At 47.2% G+C, this 22,943-nt stretch overlaps 1 protein-coding gene across 1 annotated transcript in view; it reads left to right on the forward strand.

The window, feature by feature from the left end:
• Positions 1–5,085: 5,085 nt before the first annotated feature.
• LOC147019196 (uncharacterized) overlaps positions 5,086–22,943 on the forward strand; it is a 40,112-nt gene continuing 22,254 nt past the window's right edge. The window contains exons 1-4 of the mRNA XM_085899531.1: positions 5,086–5,173; positions 20,187–20,362; positions 21,178–21,283; positions 21,682–21,915. Coding sequence (XP_085755657.1) covers positions 20,193–20,362; positions 21,178–21,283; positions 21,682–21,915 — 510 coding nt within the window. The 5' untranslated portion in view covers positions 5,086–5,173; positions 20,187–20,192. The remainder of the gene's footprint in view (positions 5,174–20,186; positions 20,363–21,177; positions 21,284–21,681; positions 21,916–22,943) is intronic.

Below are 22,943 nucleotides of genomic sequence, written 5' to 3' on the forward strand. Positions count from 1 at the left end.
CGATTGCAAAACTGTCCGCCGGTGGAGATGTTATTGCCCTTGATCTCCACGACCATTTTGATTGCCTGAAATCTCTAAGAAACAAGTATCGCCAACATCGCTCCAGGGTGCAAAAGGCCACGAAGTTGACTGATATAGATGACCGTTGGTTGCTGGAATCTAGAACCTTCAATGAACTCGTTTCATACGTGAAAAGTGCAATGAAAGATGGTGTATCGATGTTCAAACTCGGTGAACTGCCTGGCTTGTGCGTGGCATCTCGGAGCGAACTTGGCCTCACCACCCAGCTCAACCGTACAACACTAAAGGATATGCTTCTGGATCGAATACCAGAGCTCAAAGAGCAGGTGGAAAGCAAGAACGTCTTCCGAGTGGTTAATGATGAAATGCGACGGGTGATGAGAGAAGTGATTCAGTCCATAAACGATGATCAGGATACAAGCATTCTTGCCAGGGCTGCTGAAATGGTCATAAACGACATTTTTAGGCGCGATATTTAGCTGACCGAAGTGAGACGCAGGCGTTCCTCACTATCTGCCAAGTGCCGCCTGCACAAACGTTCCTGCCATAGCTTTCAGCAAGAATGGCGTTGAAGTGAACATTTGCAATGATTCTGATTATGCACCCAGTTCCGATGATGCACAACAGAAGGCCTTCGTCGAGGAAGACCACTGGATACAAGATAGATCGATTTTGTTGTCAAAACCAGTGTTGGACGCCTGCGACAAACAGACCTGGGCTGCTTATCACGCCTCTGTACAGCCAGTCTCCTTGATTTTTCCGTGTCTGAGAGCTACATTACCTTTATTCTACGAAAAAGCCGTTACCATTTCCATGATAAAACATGGGATGGACATCGTCAAAACATTGACGGAATTTCTAAACCCGGGACAGATCCCTGTGCTTGCAATGGATCAGCCACTGTACGTATTAGCAAAACAGATTCAGTGGAAATGGCCTCAACAATACAGTGAACAACAATCCTATGTGATTATGTTCGGTGGTTTGCACATGGAGACGACTCTCTGGTCAATGATGGGCAATCTTAGAGAAGGTTGTGGTTGGGCCACTGCAGTCATTGTGGCCCAGATCGTATCATCCGGAATGGCTGATGGTCTGCTGAAGGTGACTCACCTCCAGCATACAAGGTATTTATGTTTTGAGGACAAATATATTTGCTGGAGTCTCCAGGTGTAGGTTTCCGTTTCTCCACTGGCGTTTGCAATTGAACAATGCCCAAATTGCATTCTGGATAATTATGGTGCTTTTCTGATTACATTTCAGACACGTTCACCAGGTGACGACACTCGCCCTCGCTAACCTGAAAAGAGCAGCTCATAGTGCAACTGGAGGTGGCAGCGACGCCAATACCTGGCGACGGATGATGTGCAAGAAGAGCGCGACATTCATGTTTTGGGAAGTGGTGATTGGCATTCAAATCCTCATCCTGCAGTTTGTGAAAGCGCACCGAGACCAAAACTTTTCTCTCTACATTGAAGCACTGGAAGAACTGACGCCAATGTTCATCTTTATGGACCATGTCCACGAGAGTCGCTGGCCGCCGTGCACATCAGGGACATGAAGTCATTACCCACGGAAGTCAAGATGGCATTCATGGAAAACGGAGCATGGATCGTGAATAAGACCTGGAACCTGTTGTCGACCATCCCGATAGATGAATGCCATGAACAACAGAACAAAGTAACCAAGGGGCTCGGTGGAATCGTCGGCATTCTGGACAATCCCAGCGCATTACGTTAAGTTGAACACTTAACTTTCTTCAAATGAAACGACTCACCATACCGATGATTCATTCCCAACAAAGGATGAAAGTATGATGTATAGCAATCGTCGTTAGATGGAGTAAAATTTCACAGCTGTGGAAACGATGAACAGTACCATGACTTCAAGATACATGTATGAATTTAGGACAAAGGAATCTGTACAATAAAACTTTAAAACGAAGGTGAGCAAGATGGCAAGGTAAAAGGTTCTTTGTGTGTACTTTTTCAGGCAAGATTGTTGACGGCCACCATTGAACACACGCTACCAACAGTGACTGTTCGAACCTTTGATGACTCCACCTTCGAGACTTTCATCCCTTACATTTTGCAACAACTGTCCACTGTGAAAAGGGTAGACATAGTACGGGATTGGTACGTCTCATGCAGCCTGAAGGAAACGCGGAAAGGGAGAACGGTTGAAATTCACCAAGGAAACTCGACTTCCTGCGAAATGGTCCACGTTTCTTGAAGATTACTCGAATAAGAATTAACTTTTCAACTTTCTGAGCAACGCTGTTCGCCACACTTCGTTCCCTGATGGCAAGGAAGTACCTATCACATCTGGTGAGCTGAAATCAACATGGTATCAATGTTCAACAAATTTCAACTCAATTACCTCGTCAACATTAAATGTTTACTCGATATTTCTTGTTTTCCAGGTGTCAACATGATATCAATTGGAGGTGATCCCATGTCTGATTGTTCTCATGAAGAGGCTGACAGTCGGATGTTAGTTCATCTGATCGATTCTCTGGACCATGGATTTACCCTGATACAAGTACGCACAGTCGATGGTGATGTCGTCGTCATCCTGATTGGACAATTCCACAAGCTTCTGAGTCGCTGTCCGGATCTGGTTCTGTGGGCCGCCTTCGGAATGTGAAAGAACTTCACGTACTACAAATCAACGACATTTGTTCGGAACTTGGATACGTGCATCCCGGTGTCTACCAATATTCCACAGCTTGACCGGTTGTGATACCACGTCTGCCTTCATGGGCATTTGTAAGAAGACGGAGTACAAGGTATGGATGGACTTTGAGGAAGTGAATGATGCGTTCATGTTCATCTCCGATCACCGGTTCTGCAATCTTCACACAAATGAAGCTCCTTTCAAACTTATTGAGCAATACATAGTCAAGCTGTACGATCGATCCAGTACTTTATCGTCAGTCAGCGCCTGCAGAAAATATCTCTTCTGTCATCACGATAAATCCTCGTTGATCAAATTCCACCCACACAGGTGAGCTCCAATATTTTTCAGGGTTTGAGAGTTTGACTGCAGAACCAGAAACGAATCCTCAATTAAAATTCTGTTTATCGAACCCTGAATTTTGGTTGAAGTTCATGTTTGAATCCGAAACCTTGACTGCAGTTTCCAGGATGCCTCGGATCAGCATCTGAAGCGGGCAGTCGATCAGACTGGAATATGGACAGGCAGCCAGACCATGCCATTACTTCCGTCGCCAGCAGAATTCGGGTGGCGCAAAGACGGGATTCAATGGTACCCGGTGTGGATTACACCACCGCAAGTGTCAGCTGCTTGCCAAGAACTTATTAAATGTGGCTGCAAGAAGCCGGGCAGGACTTGCAAATGTGTGAAGTCCGATTTGAAATGCAAGTGCCCATGCGATGTGTAAGGGAGACGAATTCAAACACTGATGAACGCAATATCCAATCGAACCCTGTCGTTCACCGATCCCAACGGCGTGCATTATGCATTTCATTTGAAATTTATTCAACAAGATAGAATACTTTGAGATTATCTGCAAAACGCATAATGTAAAACAAGGTTGTGTCAATAATTTTGTGACGTCCGTCACCGTTACACCAGCGAAAAGTACTTTTTGTGAAATGTGGGGCTCGGTTGCCATGGCAACAACGAACAAAATCTGCCATAAAGTCGTAATTTCAGATGTTTTTTTTTCCCAAGAAGTTCTGGAACCAACAAAGGTCAATATGGGGAAGTTTCTTGGAAAATTAATTTTTTTTTTAATTTCCGGATAGACTATTTTGGCGTTCTTGTTGCTTTCCCCCCTATATTAAGTTTCCCGCCATTTTGAACAAAATGCAATTGGCTGAAATATTATAGAGTAAAATTTTATTGTATATCACTAGAAACGTTAAAACAGACGTTAAAATCGCCGTTTCATCAAAATATATTCCTTTTATATGGTGATGCGCGTCCTCCCCTTCCCCCCCAATGGCGGCCATCTTGGAAAATATCTGCCGAAGCCGAGCCGTGAGGGGCCGACCCGGACTCCCCCTCTAAAATCGTTCAGTATGGTCACAGGAAGCCGGATACCAAGTTTAGTACTTTTGTAAAAAAATAAATGTTCTGCCATGTTTTGGAGTGAAGCGATTTCACCACAGGACGTCCGTGAGCTCCACGGCCCCGCACGTCTCGAGGCCACGTTCACAGTGACATCACGTTCCATCACACGGTGCCCACCTGATCTCCCATGACAACGACGAGACGGGTTTTTCAATCCGCCATGTTTACAAGGTGAAACTTTCTCTCTCAGACGCGAACTGAACGTCAATTCATGCGCCCTAATGTTGGCAGCCATGTTGATCAAGGCCCGTGGTGTTTGAGCACAGCATGATACACAGCGGCAGTTCACGGCCTTCAGTTATTCATTAACTGTTACACAGGATGGTCATGGTCCGCTTGTGGGGTCTTGACCCTAAAACGGCCATTTCCCGTCCATGTGACTCCTCATGAGACGAGAAAGGTCCGACAGGCTCAGAGGGGTTTGGGTTTCCAAATGCGATCTGAGAGCCCGTTTGTGTGTCTGATCATGGGATCTTTACCTCCATCGTCCACTTGGGTCGGGATCCGGCACAGGTGAATGACCGAGCCCCTCCAATCACTAACATCAATCACATGTACGAGTCTGACCCCCTTCACGAACATCCCTGGCCACACGACCCTTTGGTTCACCATTCCAAGATTATTTGTTTGTTCATTCGGTTTGTGTATAAATTCATTCGTGTTCGATTTGTGGGAAAATGAACGATATTAATTTTATAATGAATAAAATCTTCTTCGAGAACGTTCGAAAAGAGAGCGAACGATCGGTGGTGTTATCGCCATGGTAACAATTGTGTATGACTAATGAGAATGATCGGTGGTGTTATCGCCATGGTGACAATTGTGTATGACTAATGAGAATGATGGGTGGTGTTATCGCCATGGTAACAATTGTGTATGACTAATGAGAATGATCGGTGGTGTTATCGCCATGGTAACAATTGTGTATGACTCATGAGACGCACGTTCTGTTTGTCACTTCATTTGAAGCTGTGATCGTGTTCGTTGGTGGAACACGGAGCACGAACCTTTCTCTCTTCATTCCACCTGGTTTTGAGTTTTCACCTTCCGTTCGGTAAGTGATTTATATTTCTCATGCTCATCAGGTACGATTTGTGTGGGACTTCTGTTTGGGTCACTTTTAAGTTCGTCCACCAAAGGTGTTTCCATGACAAACGAGGAGCGGACGTGAACGAGGTCTCCGTTTGATGTGAACCAAACCTGTGGTTGTTGTGCTTCGTCTGAAGAATCCATTTCACAAATTCTTTATTTATCAGTTCAAGTATTTAATTCTTCTTCTTCTTCTTCTTTCGGCTGCTCCCGTTCGGGGTCGCCACAGCGGATCATCCGTATGATCCGCATCGTGATTTGGCACATGTTTTACGCCGGATGCCCTTCCTGACGCAACCCTGGTCGCCTCTTACGACACAGGGATATGGTACACCTATTTTAACCGGGGTATACACCGGCCCAGTACACTGGTACTCATTTCGCCAACCTCGGAAGGATGACAGGCTGAGTCAACCCCCAGTTCAAGTATTTAATTATAAATCTTTATTATGAACGTTATTAGTTAATTACCCCAATGTTTTCAAAACAGGGGATATGGTAATGGACTCCGTGTATCCGTCACACGAACCCATAAAGGGTCCGATGTGTTTGCCGTCCCTCGGATGAACGCGAAACGGTGGTCCGTCTCCAGTATTAGTTGATGGACCTCAACGACCCCACGGTATCCTTTGCAATGAGTCGGTGAGCTATCGCCGGCATGCTGAACAAATTCACTGTTGGAGAAGCAATGGCAAACAACACAGTGTCACCCTCACTGAGGAAGCCTCTGCGGCAGCACCGACGCTCTGGGAAGAGAGGGGGGGGGGAGAGAGACGGAGAGACAGACAGACAGACAGAGACAGACAGAGAGAAAGACAGGGAGAGGTAGATTACTCATTCAAACGTCAGGCCTGACTAAACATCCAGTTTGTGAAAGACTTGGACAAAAAGTCTCAACTCACCCACAGAAGGTGGACACGTGTATACAATCTGTCGATCTATCTGTCTATCCACACACACTGTCTCATGATGTTCCTCCAACTGTGATTGGTGAGGTCAGATCGAATTTGGAACCCACCAGAGCCATCTGCTCCACGTGGTCACGTTGTGTTTCGTCACCAATCACAACGAACAAGCATCATCACTTTTCATCTGCTTTGTGACTTCCTTTGACTTTGACATTCCTGCCCAACTCAAGGAAATCAATAAATATATGTGTGTGTGTGTGTGTGTGTGTGTGTGTGTGTGTGTGTGTGTGTGTGTGTGTGTGTGTGTGTGCGTGCGTGCGTGCGTGCGCGCGCACGCATGTGTTTGTTTGTGTGTGTGTTTGTTTGTAGGCACGATAACTCGAGAAGGGAAGAAGCTACCAATGTCAAATTACACCACGTGATTCAGGAGGGTGATGGCTCGCGCTGATTAGATTTTGGTCAAGGTCACAGTGAGGTCAAACATTCGATTTTTGATGGTTTGGTACAGAATCATCGTATAAACTTTTGGTTTGCGTCGCTACCTTCTCTCGAGGCAGCTTTTATTTGACAAGGTCAAAGGTCAAGTTGACGATTTCGTAAGTACCAGTCTATGACTGGTTCTTATATGGTTCCCAAGCAACAACCGAAAAACCTTCAAAATCAGTACCTTTCACGCGAAATCAATTCCTAAAGCCATTATCCCACGTTCGGTTATGAAATTTGGCACGAATTATCTACAGGTGATGCTCCATCAAATATATTCCGGTTTTTGTGAGAAATGGAACACTTTCCCCGCAGCGCCCCCTAAAATTAGGGTATGCGTGAAAATTGGCAAAAATTGAAGGCCCCTAGCGACCAGGTGAGTGCATCGATATGAATGAAACTTTGCAGGTTCATGGTACTCAATGAGTACTATAACTTTGCCTCAGGACATATTGACCAATTTTGCTTAGGTCAGGGGTCAAAGGTCAGTTTGTGCAAAAATCGATAATATGTGAGAGCTGGAGGTGCCTTCACACCAAATGCTACTCCTCCTAGGGTTATGGTCGGATGGTCATGAAAATTCACACGAATCGTCTGGAACACATTGTGGAGAAACGATCAAGCCGGATTTTTGATTTAGATCTTTGTTCACCCACAGCACCCCCTCGAACTTTGGCGATTTCCGATTTCAAACTGCATTTTCGGTACTTTTCATTCAAATGGATACCGAGTAGTTATCAGTAGATATATATATATATATATATATATATATATATATATATATATATATATATATATATATATGTATGTATATATATATATGTATATATATATGTATATATATATATTTTATGTATGTATTGTTGTGGTTACCAAATTCGCAAACCACCATTCAGGTCCCTTAGGTGAGGTATCTCGGTAAGTACATGTGTAGTTAGGCCCAAACCCGTTGTCTAGTGGGAATACATGTCATTTATGCGTGCTGTGACTCTTCAGGATAGCCGTTTTTCTTTTACTATCTTTATTTTGGACCAACCGCCATGATTACCACCACCAGTCACAACATCAACCACCAACCACAACGCCGCTTCACCACAACCGCCACGACCTTCGCGTCACACCTCGCAACCGTCGCATCGCCACCGTTCTTGCGCCGCATGTGGGTACCGGTGTTGGACTCGTGCAGGGCGCGCGCCGAACACCGTGTACAAAATCACGGATTTTGTGCTTCAAAAACGGATCAAAAACGACACACGCCCACTTTTTGCCGTCCAATCGGTGAGCGAGGGGCGAATTGGCCCCGCCCCCAGGGCGATCGATATATGCAAATTTATGGATCAAAAAGCCTTCACGCCCACTTTTTCTCGGGCCAATGGGGAGCGAGGTGAAAGGTCGAAGGGAGGGGGTCAAGGATGAGAGGGCGAAGCTACGGGGCTGATAAAAGGACCGTGTTCGTCAGTCCAGAGAAGAGAGTGGGAGAGTCCAGAGGAAGAGAGTAGGAGAGTCGAGATCAGAGAGTTAAGACTTCGCGGGCGGTGGAGTTGGCGAGAAGGAGCTGGTCGTCGTGTGCGTTGGAGTCGGAACGGAGGGGACGGAGCTGTGGAGAGGCGGCGAGGGCAGACGAGGTGGAGACGCTCGTTGCGGGGCAATAAAAATCCTCTATACCCCGAGCATCAGCAACCCCCTCCTGTTTCCCCCCCCCCGCGCTGAGATAGTGCGATCAAGGGGGCCCCTTTCCCACCCCCTACCAGACACTGCCCGCGAGGCCCGCGGAGTTGAGGCGCCATCGCCGCTCCTCGTCTCATCACCAGATGGGTAGGCGCGACCCGGTCTCGGCCTCAGGCCCGCCTCATCCTTGAGGGTATTTCTTTTCCTTGGTTTTGGGTATGTGTTGTCGGCGCCGTCTGTGAAGTAGAATTGTATAAGTGTTGCCGTGTGCTCGGTAGTCGGTATTAGCTCTGCATTGTGTCTTCGCTTTTACATTTGCTTTTTGTGTAAATTACATTGTGTCTTTTCTGTGTGCATTTGGTGGAATTGTATATGTGTGCTCCCGTGTGCCGCGAATAAATGTGCTTTGTGTTGAACTGTTTCCCGCTTCGCTTCGTCTTTTCCTCTATTGAATCCCCATCTTGCTTCACGTAAAGGGTTGGTAGTGGGCTGAATACGCCCGATAATTAATCGAACCGTCGAGGTCGACGATAACACCGCTCGGTTATTCTGATAGTACGGAACAGGTCGCTTAAGTGGCCCGTGTCCGAAGTCGACCTGCGGCGAGGTGCGATCGCCCGGTCTACCCTCCGCGTGGGTACTTAGGTAGGTCGAATTTGGCGAGCAACCCTATCCCACGCGGGGGCTGATTGGCTCGATCGCGGTGAGACCGAAAGGTCCACCCGTGACTGGTTCCCGGCGTTAGTCCGAGAGGGTCACGACTGGATTGTCCGTCCGGTGGGCGACGTGCCGCGATTCGAGTTACGTGGCCGTCCGCACGCCGGCGGGCGCGGAATCCGCAACACTGGTGTCAGGAGTGGGATACAAATTCATCGCCCTCCTCGCGGCACTGGTATCGGAGAACAGGAAAACGGGCTCTCCTGTCTCCGGCTAAATTCACGGGAATCGGTCCAGGGGTGAGAGAAGCGACCCCCGATTCCCTCCAAATTACGAGCGAGCGAAATTAACCCTTTAAGAGAAGCAAGATGGCGTCTCAAGGCGAGCGGGAGCCGGGGGTATTAGAAATGGATGTAGAATGTGTAGGATCCATGGTTCAGGATGGAATCCCCGAGCAGGAAATGTTGATTGTGCAGGAACACGGACTCGCCCAACTGAACCCAGAGCCCGAAATGGGTGCGGCAGCGGCCGCGGTGTATGACACCTCCCCCCCCCTCTCCACCAAAACCCTTCCCCGACCCCTGCCGAAACGGCTCACCCAAGCGTACCCGACATGGCCCAGCTAATCACCATGCTGGCAAAAATGAATGCGGATATGAAAAACGAAATGAAAGGCATGAACGAAAAGATGGATACAAATACAAATGAAGTAAAAACGAGGATGGATGCGAATACACAGCAAATAAACGGAATGGAAGCAAACATGAAGGAGGAAATGAAAGAACTACGGGGTGAGACGCAGAACATGGGCCGATGCCTGCAGGCGGGCATGAAGGCCGTGACCAGGGAGCTGGGAATGGCGACTCCACGTGTGGGAGCAAACGAGCTGGAAGGGGGTGCAACGGCTGACAGGCCCGCGGTGGAGGCGGGTAAGAAAATAATTCGGGAGACAAGAGACGAGGTGAAAGTAATTGGGAGGGAGAGAAAAGAACAATTAATACGGAAAGCAAGGATGAGGTACGCGGAGATCGTGAAAGAGCAAGGAGTGAAAAACAGGGAAGGACGGGAGCGACTTAAAGAGAAAGCAAGGTTGACCTACATAAAGATAAGGGAAAGACGCCAGAAAGAAGCAGAGACCAATAAACACGATGAAGACGGGGTAAGTGACGCGCACACACACACGGAGGTAGTGGAGGACAATGGGGGTGAGCTCGCGGAGCGTGTGGGGACCCAGTGCGAGCACCTGGGTGGCCTCCTCCAGGAACGAGGGGAGGGAGTATGCCCCCTTGAGGCGAGTCACGACCAGGTGAGTTCGGTCGTGCTTTGCGAGGTTGAGGGGAGGAGTGCTGCGAACGGGTGCTTGGAGAGCTTGGGGGGTATAGAGGCCCCGGAGACCCTTGTGGGGACACGAATCCCCAGTGTGGTTGTCCCTGTGTGTGTGGTGCAAGGCGTGAGTGCGTCCCCGTGTGTGGAAGCGACCCCGTGTGTGAGTGGTGTGGTGGCGATGGTGCCGGAATACGTGCTTCCCAGCACGCCGTGTGTGGATGAGGCACCGTGTGTGGAAGAGGCCGTGTGTGTGAGTGAGGCACGGAGTGTGGATGAGGCACCGCGGTTGAGTTCCCCCGCGTGTGTGGATGAGGCACGGAGTGCGAGTGAGGCACCGCGGGTGAGTGCCCCGCACGCGTGAGTGAACGGCCGTGTGCAAGGTCGCTGTGTGCAAGGGAGGCCGTGTGTGTGGATGAGGCACCGCGGTTGAGTGCCCCCGCGTGTGTGGGTGAGGCACCGCGGGTGAGTGCCCCCGTATGTGTGAGTGAGGCACGGAGTATGGATGAGACACCGCGGTTGAGTGCCCCCGCGTGTGTGGATGAGGAACCGCGGTTGAGTGCCCCCGCGTGTATAAGTGAGGCACGGTGTGTGGATGAGGAACCGCGGGTGAGTGCCCCCGCGTGTGTGAGTGGTGTGGTTTGTGTGAGTAGTGAGGAACGCGTGAGTGAACGGCCGTATGCAAGGGAGACCGTGTGTGTGAGAGAGCGGTATGTGAGGGAGATGTCGGTTGGCATGCGGGAGCACACAGCCGCGTCTCCCGGTGTGAATGTGATGGTGTGGACTGTGTGCGTCGTAACACGCAGGTGTGCGTGGGTCGAATGGCGACGAAGGCGACATGAGAAGAAAGAAAGCCGAGTAGCGGCTGTAGTTGTTTCTGGGACCGTGCCGGGTTCACCCAGCAGTGAGCACGAGGTTCGTGCTGTGCAACGCACGAGACCACCACGTGCTCGCTTGCGAGAGTGAAGTCCCGGTCCGGAAACGCACGCGGTGGATTTGCCGATCCCGCGGACGGACAAAGTTTAGGCAGGTAAACGGATTTGGACCGGACGGGTTCTCCACGCGATCGTGTGTGTTAAGCTCCCACGGGCAAAGCACATGTGTTCGCGTGGGGAACCCCTCGAGACGTGGGGCTTGTTTTTTTTATGCGCACGGTGACGCCATGGCTGCACGTGGGGTTGGAATCCGGCAGGAGGGGTATCTCTGCCGGATGGTACCGTCCAGGGAGGGACGAGGAACACGTGCAGCTGCATGACGTCACGGGCAGGTGTAAAGTGCGCGAGCTCTGAGTTGCCGCGCAGGTGCTGCGCATGAAAAAAGAAAAAAAAAAAAAAAGGAAAAAGCAAGCCTCACTTTCGGGTGCACAGGATTCCTGGGCAAGGGGTGGAAGACCCCCTTGACCCTGGGCACAGGATGGAAACTAGTTAGGGGGAAGGGTTAGCTTAGCTAGACCGACTTCATGGGGCAGGGGTAAGTCCTCATGGCGTCCGTGGAATGGATTAGTTAGAGGGATTGTAGCGAGATTTAGGTTGGGAAATAAAATGAATTTTTGAGTTAGGAGACAGTGACAGACTTTGGATGTGTAGAGGGGACGTAGTTTAGCTACGTAGTGTTAAAAGGAACGTGCTGTAGTTGAAGGGACGACGTGGGAGCACGAGTTAGTTAGGGGAAGTAGATAGAAGGATGGCAGAGTTCAGCGGTGTGTGTTGAGTAGTTGGTGAGTTGTGAGGTGAGTACTTGGCGAGTGAGTGAGGCCAGCGGGTCTGTGTGTATGGAGCGAATGGGGAATGCATGGTGCGATGAGTGATTGGGGGGAGGAGTGACTCCCGCCCAAGGGACCCCGGGGTCAGTATAAAGTGAGTTAGCTGGGTTAGTCAAATTAACAAAAATGGAGGTCGTTTTGTTGTTGGTGGGAGTGTAGGCTCGAAACCCATTTGGAGGGGTGCAGGAGCCCTGTTGACGGGCTTGGGAGCGTGGCTGCGAAAGGTGAGTATCGCTGAGTGGGTACCCCGGGCACCAGGCTAGTCGGCCGCGGTAGGCCATGGGCCCATGGGGGGCCGGGATAGAGTAGTGGGCACGGGTGCGCCTGCTTGGTGCGGGGGCCCGGGGCGCCATTAGCCGCGTGGGCAGTGTTGTGGGCAAGGGTGACCCTCGGAAAGGGGCCTGGGAAGCCAGCCTGCCACGTGTGCGTTTCAGGGGAGGTGCCATAGGGGGCACTCCCTGGTGTTAGGGAGCTGGTAGGCTCGGAGGCAGTGTAGTGCCCGGGGGTGCCATAGCGGGAGATTCGGCAGAGGGTCGTGCCTGCCAAAGGGAGCCACGTGTCCTAGCCAGGAGACCGTGTGAGGGCACGGAGCGAAAATTGGGGGGCGAGGCCCGAAATTGTGAGGACACCAACACAGGCGACGGGAATCTGGGTTGTTAGAACCAATAGTTTAAGCGAGAGGCGCTTGTTGAAAGCCCCGGGGTAGTTTAACAGTTAAATGGTTAGGGTAGATTAGGAGATGTACCCCTCCGCACCATCCATCCCCTCGCTGTCGTTGTGGGCCGCTGGACCCACTTTGGTTATAGATCGCCGAACTCTGGGGAGGCCATTCTGAGGCTTGAATTGGGCCTCGACACAGGACGTTAGCTCTCCCTTATTCCCCTCCGGGAAGGGAACGTAGGGGTTGGGAGTAGTCTAGGTGACAGGATAGGTTAGCCGAACAAGGACGATAAAGGGGGTTAGGGGACGATTTATAGTGGGGGAGTAAAAATAAAAACAACAGAAAAAAAATTAAGTTGGGGCTAAATTGGGGTTTGACAAATTAAGGGAGTGGGTATGTACAGTGACAGGCAAAGGCGATAGGTTGGGAGGGAGACAGGTAGGTAGGTCCAAGTGGCCAGCACCACCGCACTCCCTCCACCAACCTCCACGGAACGGCAAAGGCTGGCCAGCTTCATCTGCAGCTGCTTAGCTGCAAGGCCTGTGCCGGCTGGATCGTCTGCCGGCTGGCTGTTTTTCTGCAAGGCCTGTGCCGGCCAGTTCATCTGCTGGCTGTTTTTCTTCAAGGCCTGTGCCGGCCAGTTCATCTGCCGGCTGTGTTTACCTGCAGCGGCCTTCTTCTGCGGGCTGTGTTTGCCTGCTGCCTTTGCCATGCCATGCCCACTGCCCACGTTCACCAGCCCCGTTCAATTTTTGCTTTGCCCCCCCCCCCCCTGTTCGTTTCCATGTGCGCCAGGATCAGAAAGCAACAGTTTGCAAGCTGCAAGAACTGTCCTGTTGGCAGCTACAACACGGGCCTGCAGTGGCGGCCCGTGCACTGTGTTTGTGTTCACCCATCCATTCGTTGTGCTCATTGCGTGTGCCACTTGAGCTGGCACGGAGACTGCGTTTGTGCAGCCCATGCACCGTTGTGGTTCACTGCGTTCAGTTCAAAAGGGAAGGCCTTGGACTGCGTGTGAGCAGCCAGCCACGTTCCCTGTCACCTGCATTGTTTGAGCCAGAGACTGCATGTGGGCAGCCTGGCTCCCTGCTAACTGCTTTTCTTTGCAGAGTTCAGTGATCCTGGGCCATGGTTTAGTGTAAAATTTGTAAGTTAAGGTAAGATGTACTGTACATATGAGTGCGCCCCCGGCATGTCTGTCTTGCGCCGGCAATTTTATTAAAGTCGTCCGTGTGAGTGAGTTTGTTTAGGTAGTTACGCAGCCCTCAGGTTATTTATTTTGGGGACACGAATACCATGAATGTCGCACTCAGGGATCCGTAGGTAAAATGTACTAGGGGAAAACTACACATGATGGCACACGAAAATTTGACGACTCGGGACGAGTCTGTAAAAAGGGGAGGGGGTAGTGTTGTGGTTACCAAATTCGCAAACCACCATTCAGGTCCCTTAGGTGAGGTATCTCGGTAAGTACATGTGTAGTGAGGCCCAAACCCGTTGTCTAGTGGGAATACATGTCATTTATGCGTGCTGCGACTCTTCAGGATAGCCGTTTTTCTTTTACTATCTTTATTTTGGACCAACCGCCATGATTACCACCACCAGTCACAACATCAACCACCAACCACAACGCCGCTTCACCACAACCGCCACGACCTTCACGTCACACCTCGCAACTGTCGCATCGCCACCGTTCTTGCGCCGCCTGTGGGTACCGGTGTTGGAGTCGTGCAGGGCGCGCGCCGAACAGCGTGTACAAAATCACGGATTTTGTGCTTCAAAAACGGATCAAAAACGACACACGCCCACTTTTTGCCGTCCAATCGGTGAGCGAGGGGCGAATTGGCCCCGCCCCCAGGGCGATCGATATATGCAAATTTATGGATCAAAAAGCCTTCACGCCCACTTTTTCTCGGGCCAATGGGGAGCGAGGTGAAAGGTCGAAGGGAGGGGGTCAAGGATAAGAGGGCGAAGCTACGGGGCTGATAAAAGGACCGTGTTCGTCAGTCCAGAGAAGAGAGTAGGAGAGTCCAGAGGAAGAGAGTAGGAGAGTCGAGATCAGAGAGTTAAGACTTCGCGGGCGGTGGAGTTGGCGAGAAGGAGCTGGTCGTCGTGTGCGTTGGAGTCGGAATGGAGGGGACGGAGCTGTGGAGAGGCGGCGAGGGCAGACGAGGTGGAGACGCTCGTTGCGGGGCAATAAAAATCCTCTATACCCCGAGCATCAGCAACCCCCTCTTGTTTCCCCCCGCGCTGAGATAGTGCGACCAAGGGGGCCCCTTTCCCACCCCCTACCAGACACTGCCCGCGAGGCCCGCGGAGTTGAGGCGCCATCGCCGCTCCTCGTCTCATCACCAGACGGGTAGGCGCGACCCGGTCTCGGCCTCAGGCCCGCCTCATCCTTGAGGGTATTTCTTTTCCTTGGTTTTGGGTATGTGTTGTCGGCGCCGTCTGTGAAGTAGAATTGTATAAGTGTTGCCGTGTGCTCGGTAGTCGGTATTAGCTCTGCATTGTGTCTTCGCTTTTACATTTGCTTTTTGTGTAAATTACATTGTGCCTTTTCTGTGTGCATTTGGTGGAATTGTATATGTGTGCTCCCGTGTGCCGCGAATAAATGTGCTTTGTGTTGAACTGTTTCCCGCTTCGCTTCGTCTTTTCCTCCATTGAATCCCCATCTTGCTTCACGTAAAGGGTTGGTAGTGGGCTGAATACGCCCGATAATTAATCGAACCGTCGAGGTCGACGATAACACCGCTCGGTTATTCTGATAGTACGGAACAGGTCGCTTAAGTGGCCCGTGTCCGAAGTCGACCTGCGGCGAGGTGCGATCGCCCGGTCTACCCTCTGCGTGGGTACTTAGGTAGGTCGAATTTGGCGAGCAACCCTATCCCACGTGGGGGCTGATTGGCTCGATCGCGGTGAGACCGAAAGGTCCACCCGTGACTGGTTCCCGGCGTTAGTCCGAGAGGGTCACGACTGGATTGTCCGTCCGGTGGGCGACGTGCCGCGATTCGAGTTACGTGGCCGTCAGCACGCCGGCGGGCGCGAATCCGCAACAGTATATATATATATATATATATATATATATATATATATATATATATATATATATATATATATATATATATACATATATATATATATATATATATATATATATATATATATATATATATATATATATATATATATATATATATATATATATATATATATGTATGTGTATGTATGTATGACAGCCGGCATAGATGGAACTCGATTATAATTTGATATGCATTTTTTTTTTTTTTTTTTTTTTTTTTTTTTTTTGTATACCTTGGTCGAGGCTCGTATGAGAGCTAACACACAACTCACAGCAAGGAGGCATGAGACAAGAGGGGCGGGAGTGGAAGGGACAAAACATTGGGGAACAGACACAGGTGAACTGTGGAAGGAAGAGGGATGGGGATGGGACGGGGAACATGGCGAGGGGAAGATGGACATTAAAGGGACTTTCAGGAAGGAAAGCAGGAGAATTGAAGGAAGTGGGCTTGGGTGGATTATCGGGGGTAGAAAAGATCGAGGATTTGGATGGGGGAAGATAAGAGGTGGTGGTGAACAGCTGTTTTGAAAGCCTGAAGGGAAGAATGGGAAAGAATAGAGTGAGGAAGTTTATTCCAAAGGCGGGAAAAAAGAGGAATGAAAGAGTGAAGATGAGCAGTGATTCGTGATTTTGGTAGTTTTACCAGAAGGGGGTTGTTGGCGGACCTTGAGCGCCCTGTGGAAATGTGGTTGGGACAAATCGCAGAGAGAGCAGGGGGCAAGGCTGGAGAGGAGTCGGTAGAAGACAGAAAGACCACCGACCAACCTGCGGTGATTGAGTGAGAGGCCCAAAGACTCAGCTTCATTGCGGGAGATGCCAATGATCTTAAAAGCCCTGGTTTCGACAGCGTGAAGTCGAGAAAGGTGGGAGGCAGGAGCACCAGCCCAGAGGGGAGAGCAGTACTCCATCAGGCTACGGACAAAAGCTTTGTAAGTGGTCAGGAGCTCAAGAGGGCCGAGGAAGGACTTTGCACGACGGAGGATTCCCAGTCGGCGACTGGCTTTTGAGGCAAGGTTGGAAATGTGACTTTCCCAGGAAAGGTCATGGCAGATAGTGAGACCCAGAAGCTTGAAAGAAAAGACTTCTTCCAGAGGATTGTTGAGAAAGTGGATGGGGGGGTTTTGTAAACGGTCCTTTCGAAGAGACATAGTGAGAGTGTGAGATTTGTCTGGATTGAAAGACATGTTCCACGTGTTGGACCAGTTTGTGATTTTATCCAGATCTGCAGTGAGTGAAGAAGCTGCTGCTTGCCGGGCTGAGGGATGACAGATGGTACGGCAGAGAGTTGAATCATCGGCAAAGAGAAATAGAGGATTTTCCAGAGAGTCCGAGAGATCATTGATGAAAACCAGAAAAAGAACAGGGCCCAGAACGCTACCTTGAGGAACTCCAGCCTGCACAGGAAGAGGGGATGAAAGAACTCCATTTAGGGCCACACGTTGACTGCGACAGGAGAGGAAGTCTGCGAGCCATGAGTGGAGATGGCCTTGAATACCATGGGCAGAGAGTTTGGTGAGTAGGGCAGGGTGCCAGACTGTGTCAAAAGCACGTGATATGTCCAGGGATACGGCTCGGATTTCCTGTCTGGCATTGAGGACCTCCATCCATTGATGGGAGAGCAGTAGCAGCATATCTAGGGTAGAGTGACCTGGTCTGAAACCAAATTGATGATTGGAAATCAAGCCATTGGAGAAGAGGAAGGATTTCATGTCTGAAGCGATGATGGATTCCATAACCTTGCTGATGATTGGGAGAAGGCTGATTGGTCTATAGTTACAGGGATCTGTTTTTGCACCTTTTTTATGCAGGGCAGTGATGTTAGCAGATTTCCAAGCAGATGGCAGATGACCTTGGGAAAATGAGAGGGTGAATAGAACAGAGAGAGGGTGAGCAAGAGCAGAAGAGCAGGCTTTGAGGACACGTGGGCTGATGCCGTCTGGATCGGTTGCAGAATCTGACTTGAGGTTTGAAAGCAAGCTCTAAACCTTGTCAGGAGAAAAGGATACAGAGTCCAGGGACAGTTGGGTGCGACTGGGTAAAGTGGGTAGAGATAGTGATGGGTTTGGGACACAAGATTTAGCTGCAAACACCGAGTTTAGACATTCAGCTTTATCACGTGTGGAATCAGCAGTGCGGCCATTTGAGGTAAGGGAGGGGATGGAGGGGGAACATACACCAGAAACAGATTTGATTAAACGCCACCAGGATTTTGAGGAGGGAGAGAGGTTTGAGAGTTCAGACTTGAGATGAGAAAGATGTTGTTTTCTGGCTCTCCTGAGGGTAGCTACACACTTGTTCCGAGCTTTGTGGAAAGAACTGAGATTGCCCTCAGTTGGGTTTGCTTTCCATGAGGCAAAGGCAAGTTGTTTCAGGCCAACTGCCTCGCCACAAGCTTCAGTAAACCAAGGGCGGGAGGAAGGGTAAGACAACTGAACACGAGAGGGGATAAATCTGTGCATGAGGGAGAGATAAATCTGTGCATAATCTGTGCATAAATCTGTGCATAATCTTATATGTATGTGTATGTATATATATATATATATATATATATATATATATATATATATATATATATATATATATATATATATATATATATATAAATATATATATATATATATATATATATATATATATATATATATATATATATATATATATATATAAATATATATATATATATATATAAATATATATATACACATATACATATATATATATATATATATGTATATATATATATATATATATATATATATATATATATATATATACACATATACATATATATATATATATATATATATATATATATATATATATATATATATATATATATATATACACATATACATATATATTCACACGAATCGTCTGGAACACATTGTGGAGAAACGATCAAGCCGGATTTTTGATTTAGATCTTTGTTCACCCACAGCACCCCCTCGAACTTTGGCGATTTCCGATTTCAAACTGCATTTTCGGTACTTTTCATTCAAATGGATACCGAGTAGTTATCAGTAGATATATATATATATATATATATATATATATATATATATATATATATATATATATATATATATTTATATATATATATATATATATATATATATATACATATATATATATACATATACATATATATATATATATATATATATATATATATATATATATATATATATGCCTGGTGTTGGCTTAATGGTTAGGGTGGTGGGCTTAGGAACCGAGTATCCTGAGTTCAAATCCCACTCTGCTGTTGAATTAATACCAGGTGGGGTTGACTCTGCCTGTCATCCTTCCGAGGTCGGCAAAATGAGTGCCAGCATGCTGGTATCCTGTGTCGGAGTGGCGACCCGTCCAGGATTGTGCCCAATAGCCAAGGAGACTGCTTCGGCAGCACCAACACTCTGCACAGAGTATGGTCCCAGTGGATGGATATATATATATATATATATATATATATATATACATACATATATATATATATATATATATATATATATATATATATATACTGATATATATATATATATATATATATATATATATATATATATATATATATATATATATATATATATATATATATATATATCTACTATATATATATCTTGGTACACGGTCATCACTGCCTGCAGTTATGCAGTGGCAGTTCTAATTGTCTTATTAATTACATAACACCAAATTACACAAAACAAGTCCTGGTCAGGGTCTGCAATCTCTGATTGCTCTTTTTCTTGTGTTTAATAAAAAAAAAATTTTTTGAAGAAAATGGGCTGAAAACACAGTTGTTTTTCTTTGTTTTTTTTTTCACCATCAGCTCCATAATCTATCTATAATTCCAGCAATGTGTGTGTGTGTGTGTGTGTGTGTGTGTGTGTGTGTGTGTGTGTGTGTGTGTGTGTCTCTGACCGCTGTTTCTGGACAACCACTGGTCCGATCTAATTTAAACTTGCCAGGAATATTGCTGGGGACCTGTGGATGTTTTTTCAAGGTTTGATATTAATCGGACAAGCGGTTCCCAAGTTACCGCCATTTATTTGCCAACCAATGACAGGACACGGTGCGATGACGTCACGATTGACGTAATAATTCTTCTTTTTTTTTTGCACGATTGACGTCACAACTCTTCTTCTTCGTTTGATATGTCACAATTACATACGGCCACGCACCTACGGGCACTCACGTGCATGCACTCATGGGCATGCACTTTCAGGACACGGTGCCATGACATCACGATTGATGTCACAATTTTTTTTTTTTTGCACGTACGGCCACGCACGTACGGGCACGCGAGAGCGAAGGAACGGCCTGTGTGGTTGTTGTTTCTGGCACGCGGTTTGAAAGTTTATTTATTTATTTTTGCATGTATGGCCACGCTCGTACGCGCCCGCACTCGTATTTATAATTTCGTTCAATTTTTTTTTGCAGGTAACCATGGATAGAATGGGAAAGAGGGATAAAACGCCATCACCAAAAGGTGATGAACAGATGCCTTCACTTTGGAAAAAGGTCAAGAAGTCTTTTCAGAAAAGGAGTTCTCAGGAAGAGACTCCAAAAGAATCTGCTTCCTCTTCGACGAGCAATGAACCAGCCACTACAGCATGGTAAGAAAATGGCTGCTCACTTTTGATGGAGAGTTTGAGAAATGGCTTGAGCAAAATGTTTGCATGAAAAATACATGGTATGTCTTGCAGGTCCTGATTGTTTGTAGTATACCTGTTCAGATCAGGGAAATATTGAGGTTCATCATAGCAAGTGAGTGTACCAATATAAGAATAGCATGAAGAGTTCCAAAGGAATCCTTCCTTTTCGCATGCTTTTTGATATGAATCACAAGAACCCAATTCCATATAATCTTCAGTTGAGGGAAGCATTCAATTAGCTCCCATTGAATCAACTGCCCCAAATTGAATTTTTGATTCCATAATCCTCTTGATAACCGTGCCTGTCCAAACTCGCTTCCTTTGAGAGAGGCCATTGCCAGAGAGAGGGAGAGAGAGAGTGAAGGAAAGCTGCCACACTCGACCGGCCACTTTCGGAAATATTTTGACATCCCAATTCACATCATGGCACAAGGGGTAATCGTGTTAGATTACTGGGAGAGGAAGGAATGATAACGATGCATCGATTGTTCCCATGTATAAAGATGAAGTTTAATACACATGAATGGGGTCATGTCGGAGGAAGTGAGGAGACTTCCAGGATCAGGTTATCAGAAGCGATTTCTGACTATCAAACAATTTGGTGTAAAATGGAGGTGATTGTGAAGTGAAGCTCATTCTACTGTCATCTAACCCCTGTGTAATTGGATAAAAATGTAATTTGGGGGGGGGGGTAAAAAAAGACATGACACTCAAGCACTACCCCCCTCACCCCCTACCCCACAATTTCCACCCTCAACCCCCTCCCTCTTCCTCAGTGCAAACAGGTCAAAGAGGAAATTTCGACGTTTCAGAAAAAAGAAGCAAAGTAAAGAGGAGAGAATGGAAATGATGTGGGAGGAACAAAACACTCTGAAAAATGAGGTGAGGGGTTCACTTGCTTTGTCGGAACGTGAGGCATTCTGATCCCTGACCGCAACACCAAACGATACCAGAACCAAGACCTCCAGATAGTCATCCTCATCTCTTGTTTTGTATTGATTGAAATACGATCACACTTCAACTACACCTTTGTGCCCCACAATTGCCTCTCTGACCATATTGGAAGATTTTCCTCATCCAATTTCTCCCTCTCAACCACCAACCTTCATTCCAACAGGAATCGCTGTAATTGCATTGTGCTTGATTGAAAACGACAGCAGTGTAAAGATAGAACTTGTATATCAAGCTCTTATTTTACTTCTTTATGACTTAACCTCTGTCTCATTACTTACTCAAAATGTATCATCTTGACATATTTTACACCTCGTCTTGTTCATCAGATGAAGCGGCAACTGGATGCTAAAACACTTATGGTCCAGCAACTCGAGAGTAAACTGGATAGAAGAAAGGTTTTGCTCCAGAATCTTAAAAGTGAAGTTGATCAGTTGAAGGAACAAATAAAAGAAAACAAGGCCAAGCTCGCTGACCTGAATCGGTCAGGAAGCGGCACTGAGTGGCTTGCCACAGGAGAGTCCCAGCATCATGAAGGAATCGTCACATCACTCCAAGCTCAAGTGAGTCATTCATTTAAACGAGATGTTTCTTATTCACAACCACAATTTATTGACTCTATCTGCAATCAAGTTTCAGCAACCAAGATATATCTATGGGTTAGTACAGGAGACTCTTCTCTTGACAGTTCACATAATTATAGTAAAAAAAATTATGTTGTTTTTTAATGCTTTTTTTTTGTTTGTTTCCATAGTCGAGGCTCGTGGAAGAGCGAGCACACTGAACGGATCAGGATGTAATAGACAAAAACAGGATGCAAAATGGAGAATGAGTGGAGAAGGAAACTCCAAGGAGGAAAAACTTGAAAATTTGGAGGGATTTGGGTGGGGTTAACGAGGGTAGAAAAGATCATGGTTTTGAATTGGGGACAATCTGAGATGGCACTGAACAGCTGTCTTGAAGAACTGGAGGGAAGAATGACATTGAAGAGGATGTGGAAGTTAATTCTGCAGGTGAGAAATAAAAGAGGAACAATGAGGGGAGGTGAGCAGTGTTCTTGGATTTCATGTTCAGGCCAACATTTTACTGAAGGAGGTAGGAATTTGGATTTTCGTAGAAATGGAAAAAAACTTGCCAACTCTTCACAAATTTAAACTTTGGGATCTTTAACCTCCATCAACTAAAACTAGCAGACGAGAGACTTGGCCTACTGACCTTTCCAGTGATGGTGCACCTTATAAGTGCACTACCTCTATTACCTTTCCATGGGAAAACATTGGTTACAACATTTAAAAAAAATCACTCATCTCACCTGTCGCAACCACAACTTGGCCGCAGTAATAAGAGATCTCCAGGTTTGTCTGTGTTGTTACTCGTGAGGTGGAAAATAACTCCATTTTCCACAAGTTGGATCAGCATACCAAAGGAGAATCTTTAATTTTGTATATACGGAGGAAGAACATTGAATGATTCACTGAAACATTCGAATGGACTTCACTGACACATAAGCCCAAAGCAATTCTTCTTATACACAACTTGACATTCCAAAGAATGGGAGGGAAGAACTACAGGGTTAGCTGATAAGCATTAG

This window comes from Eptatretus burgeri, chromosome 10 (assembly GCF_056783735.1).
Source record: "Eptatretus burgeri isolate ZD-2024b chromosome 10, Ebu_testis_v1, whole genome shotgun sequence".
Lineage (NCBI taxonomy): Eukaryota > Metazoa > Chordata > Myxini > Myxiniformes > Myxinidae > Eptatretus > Eptatretus burgeri.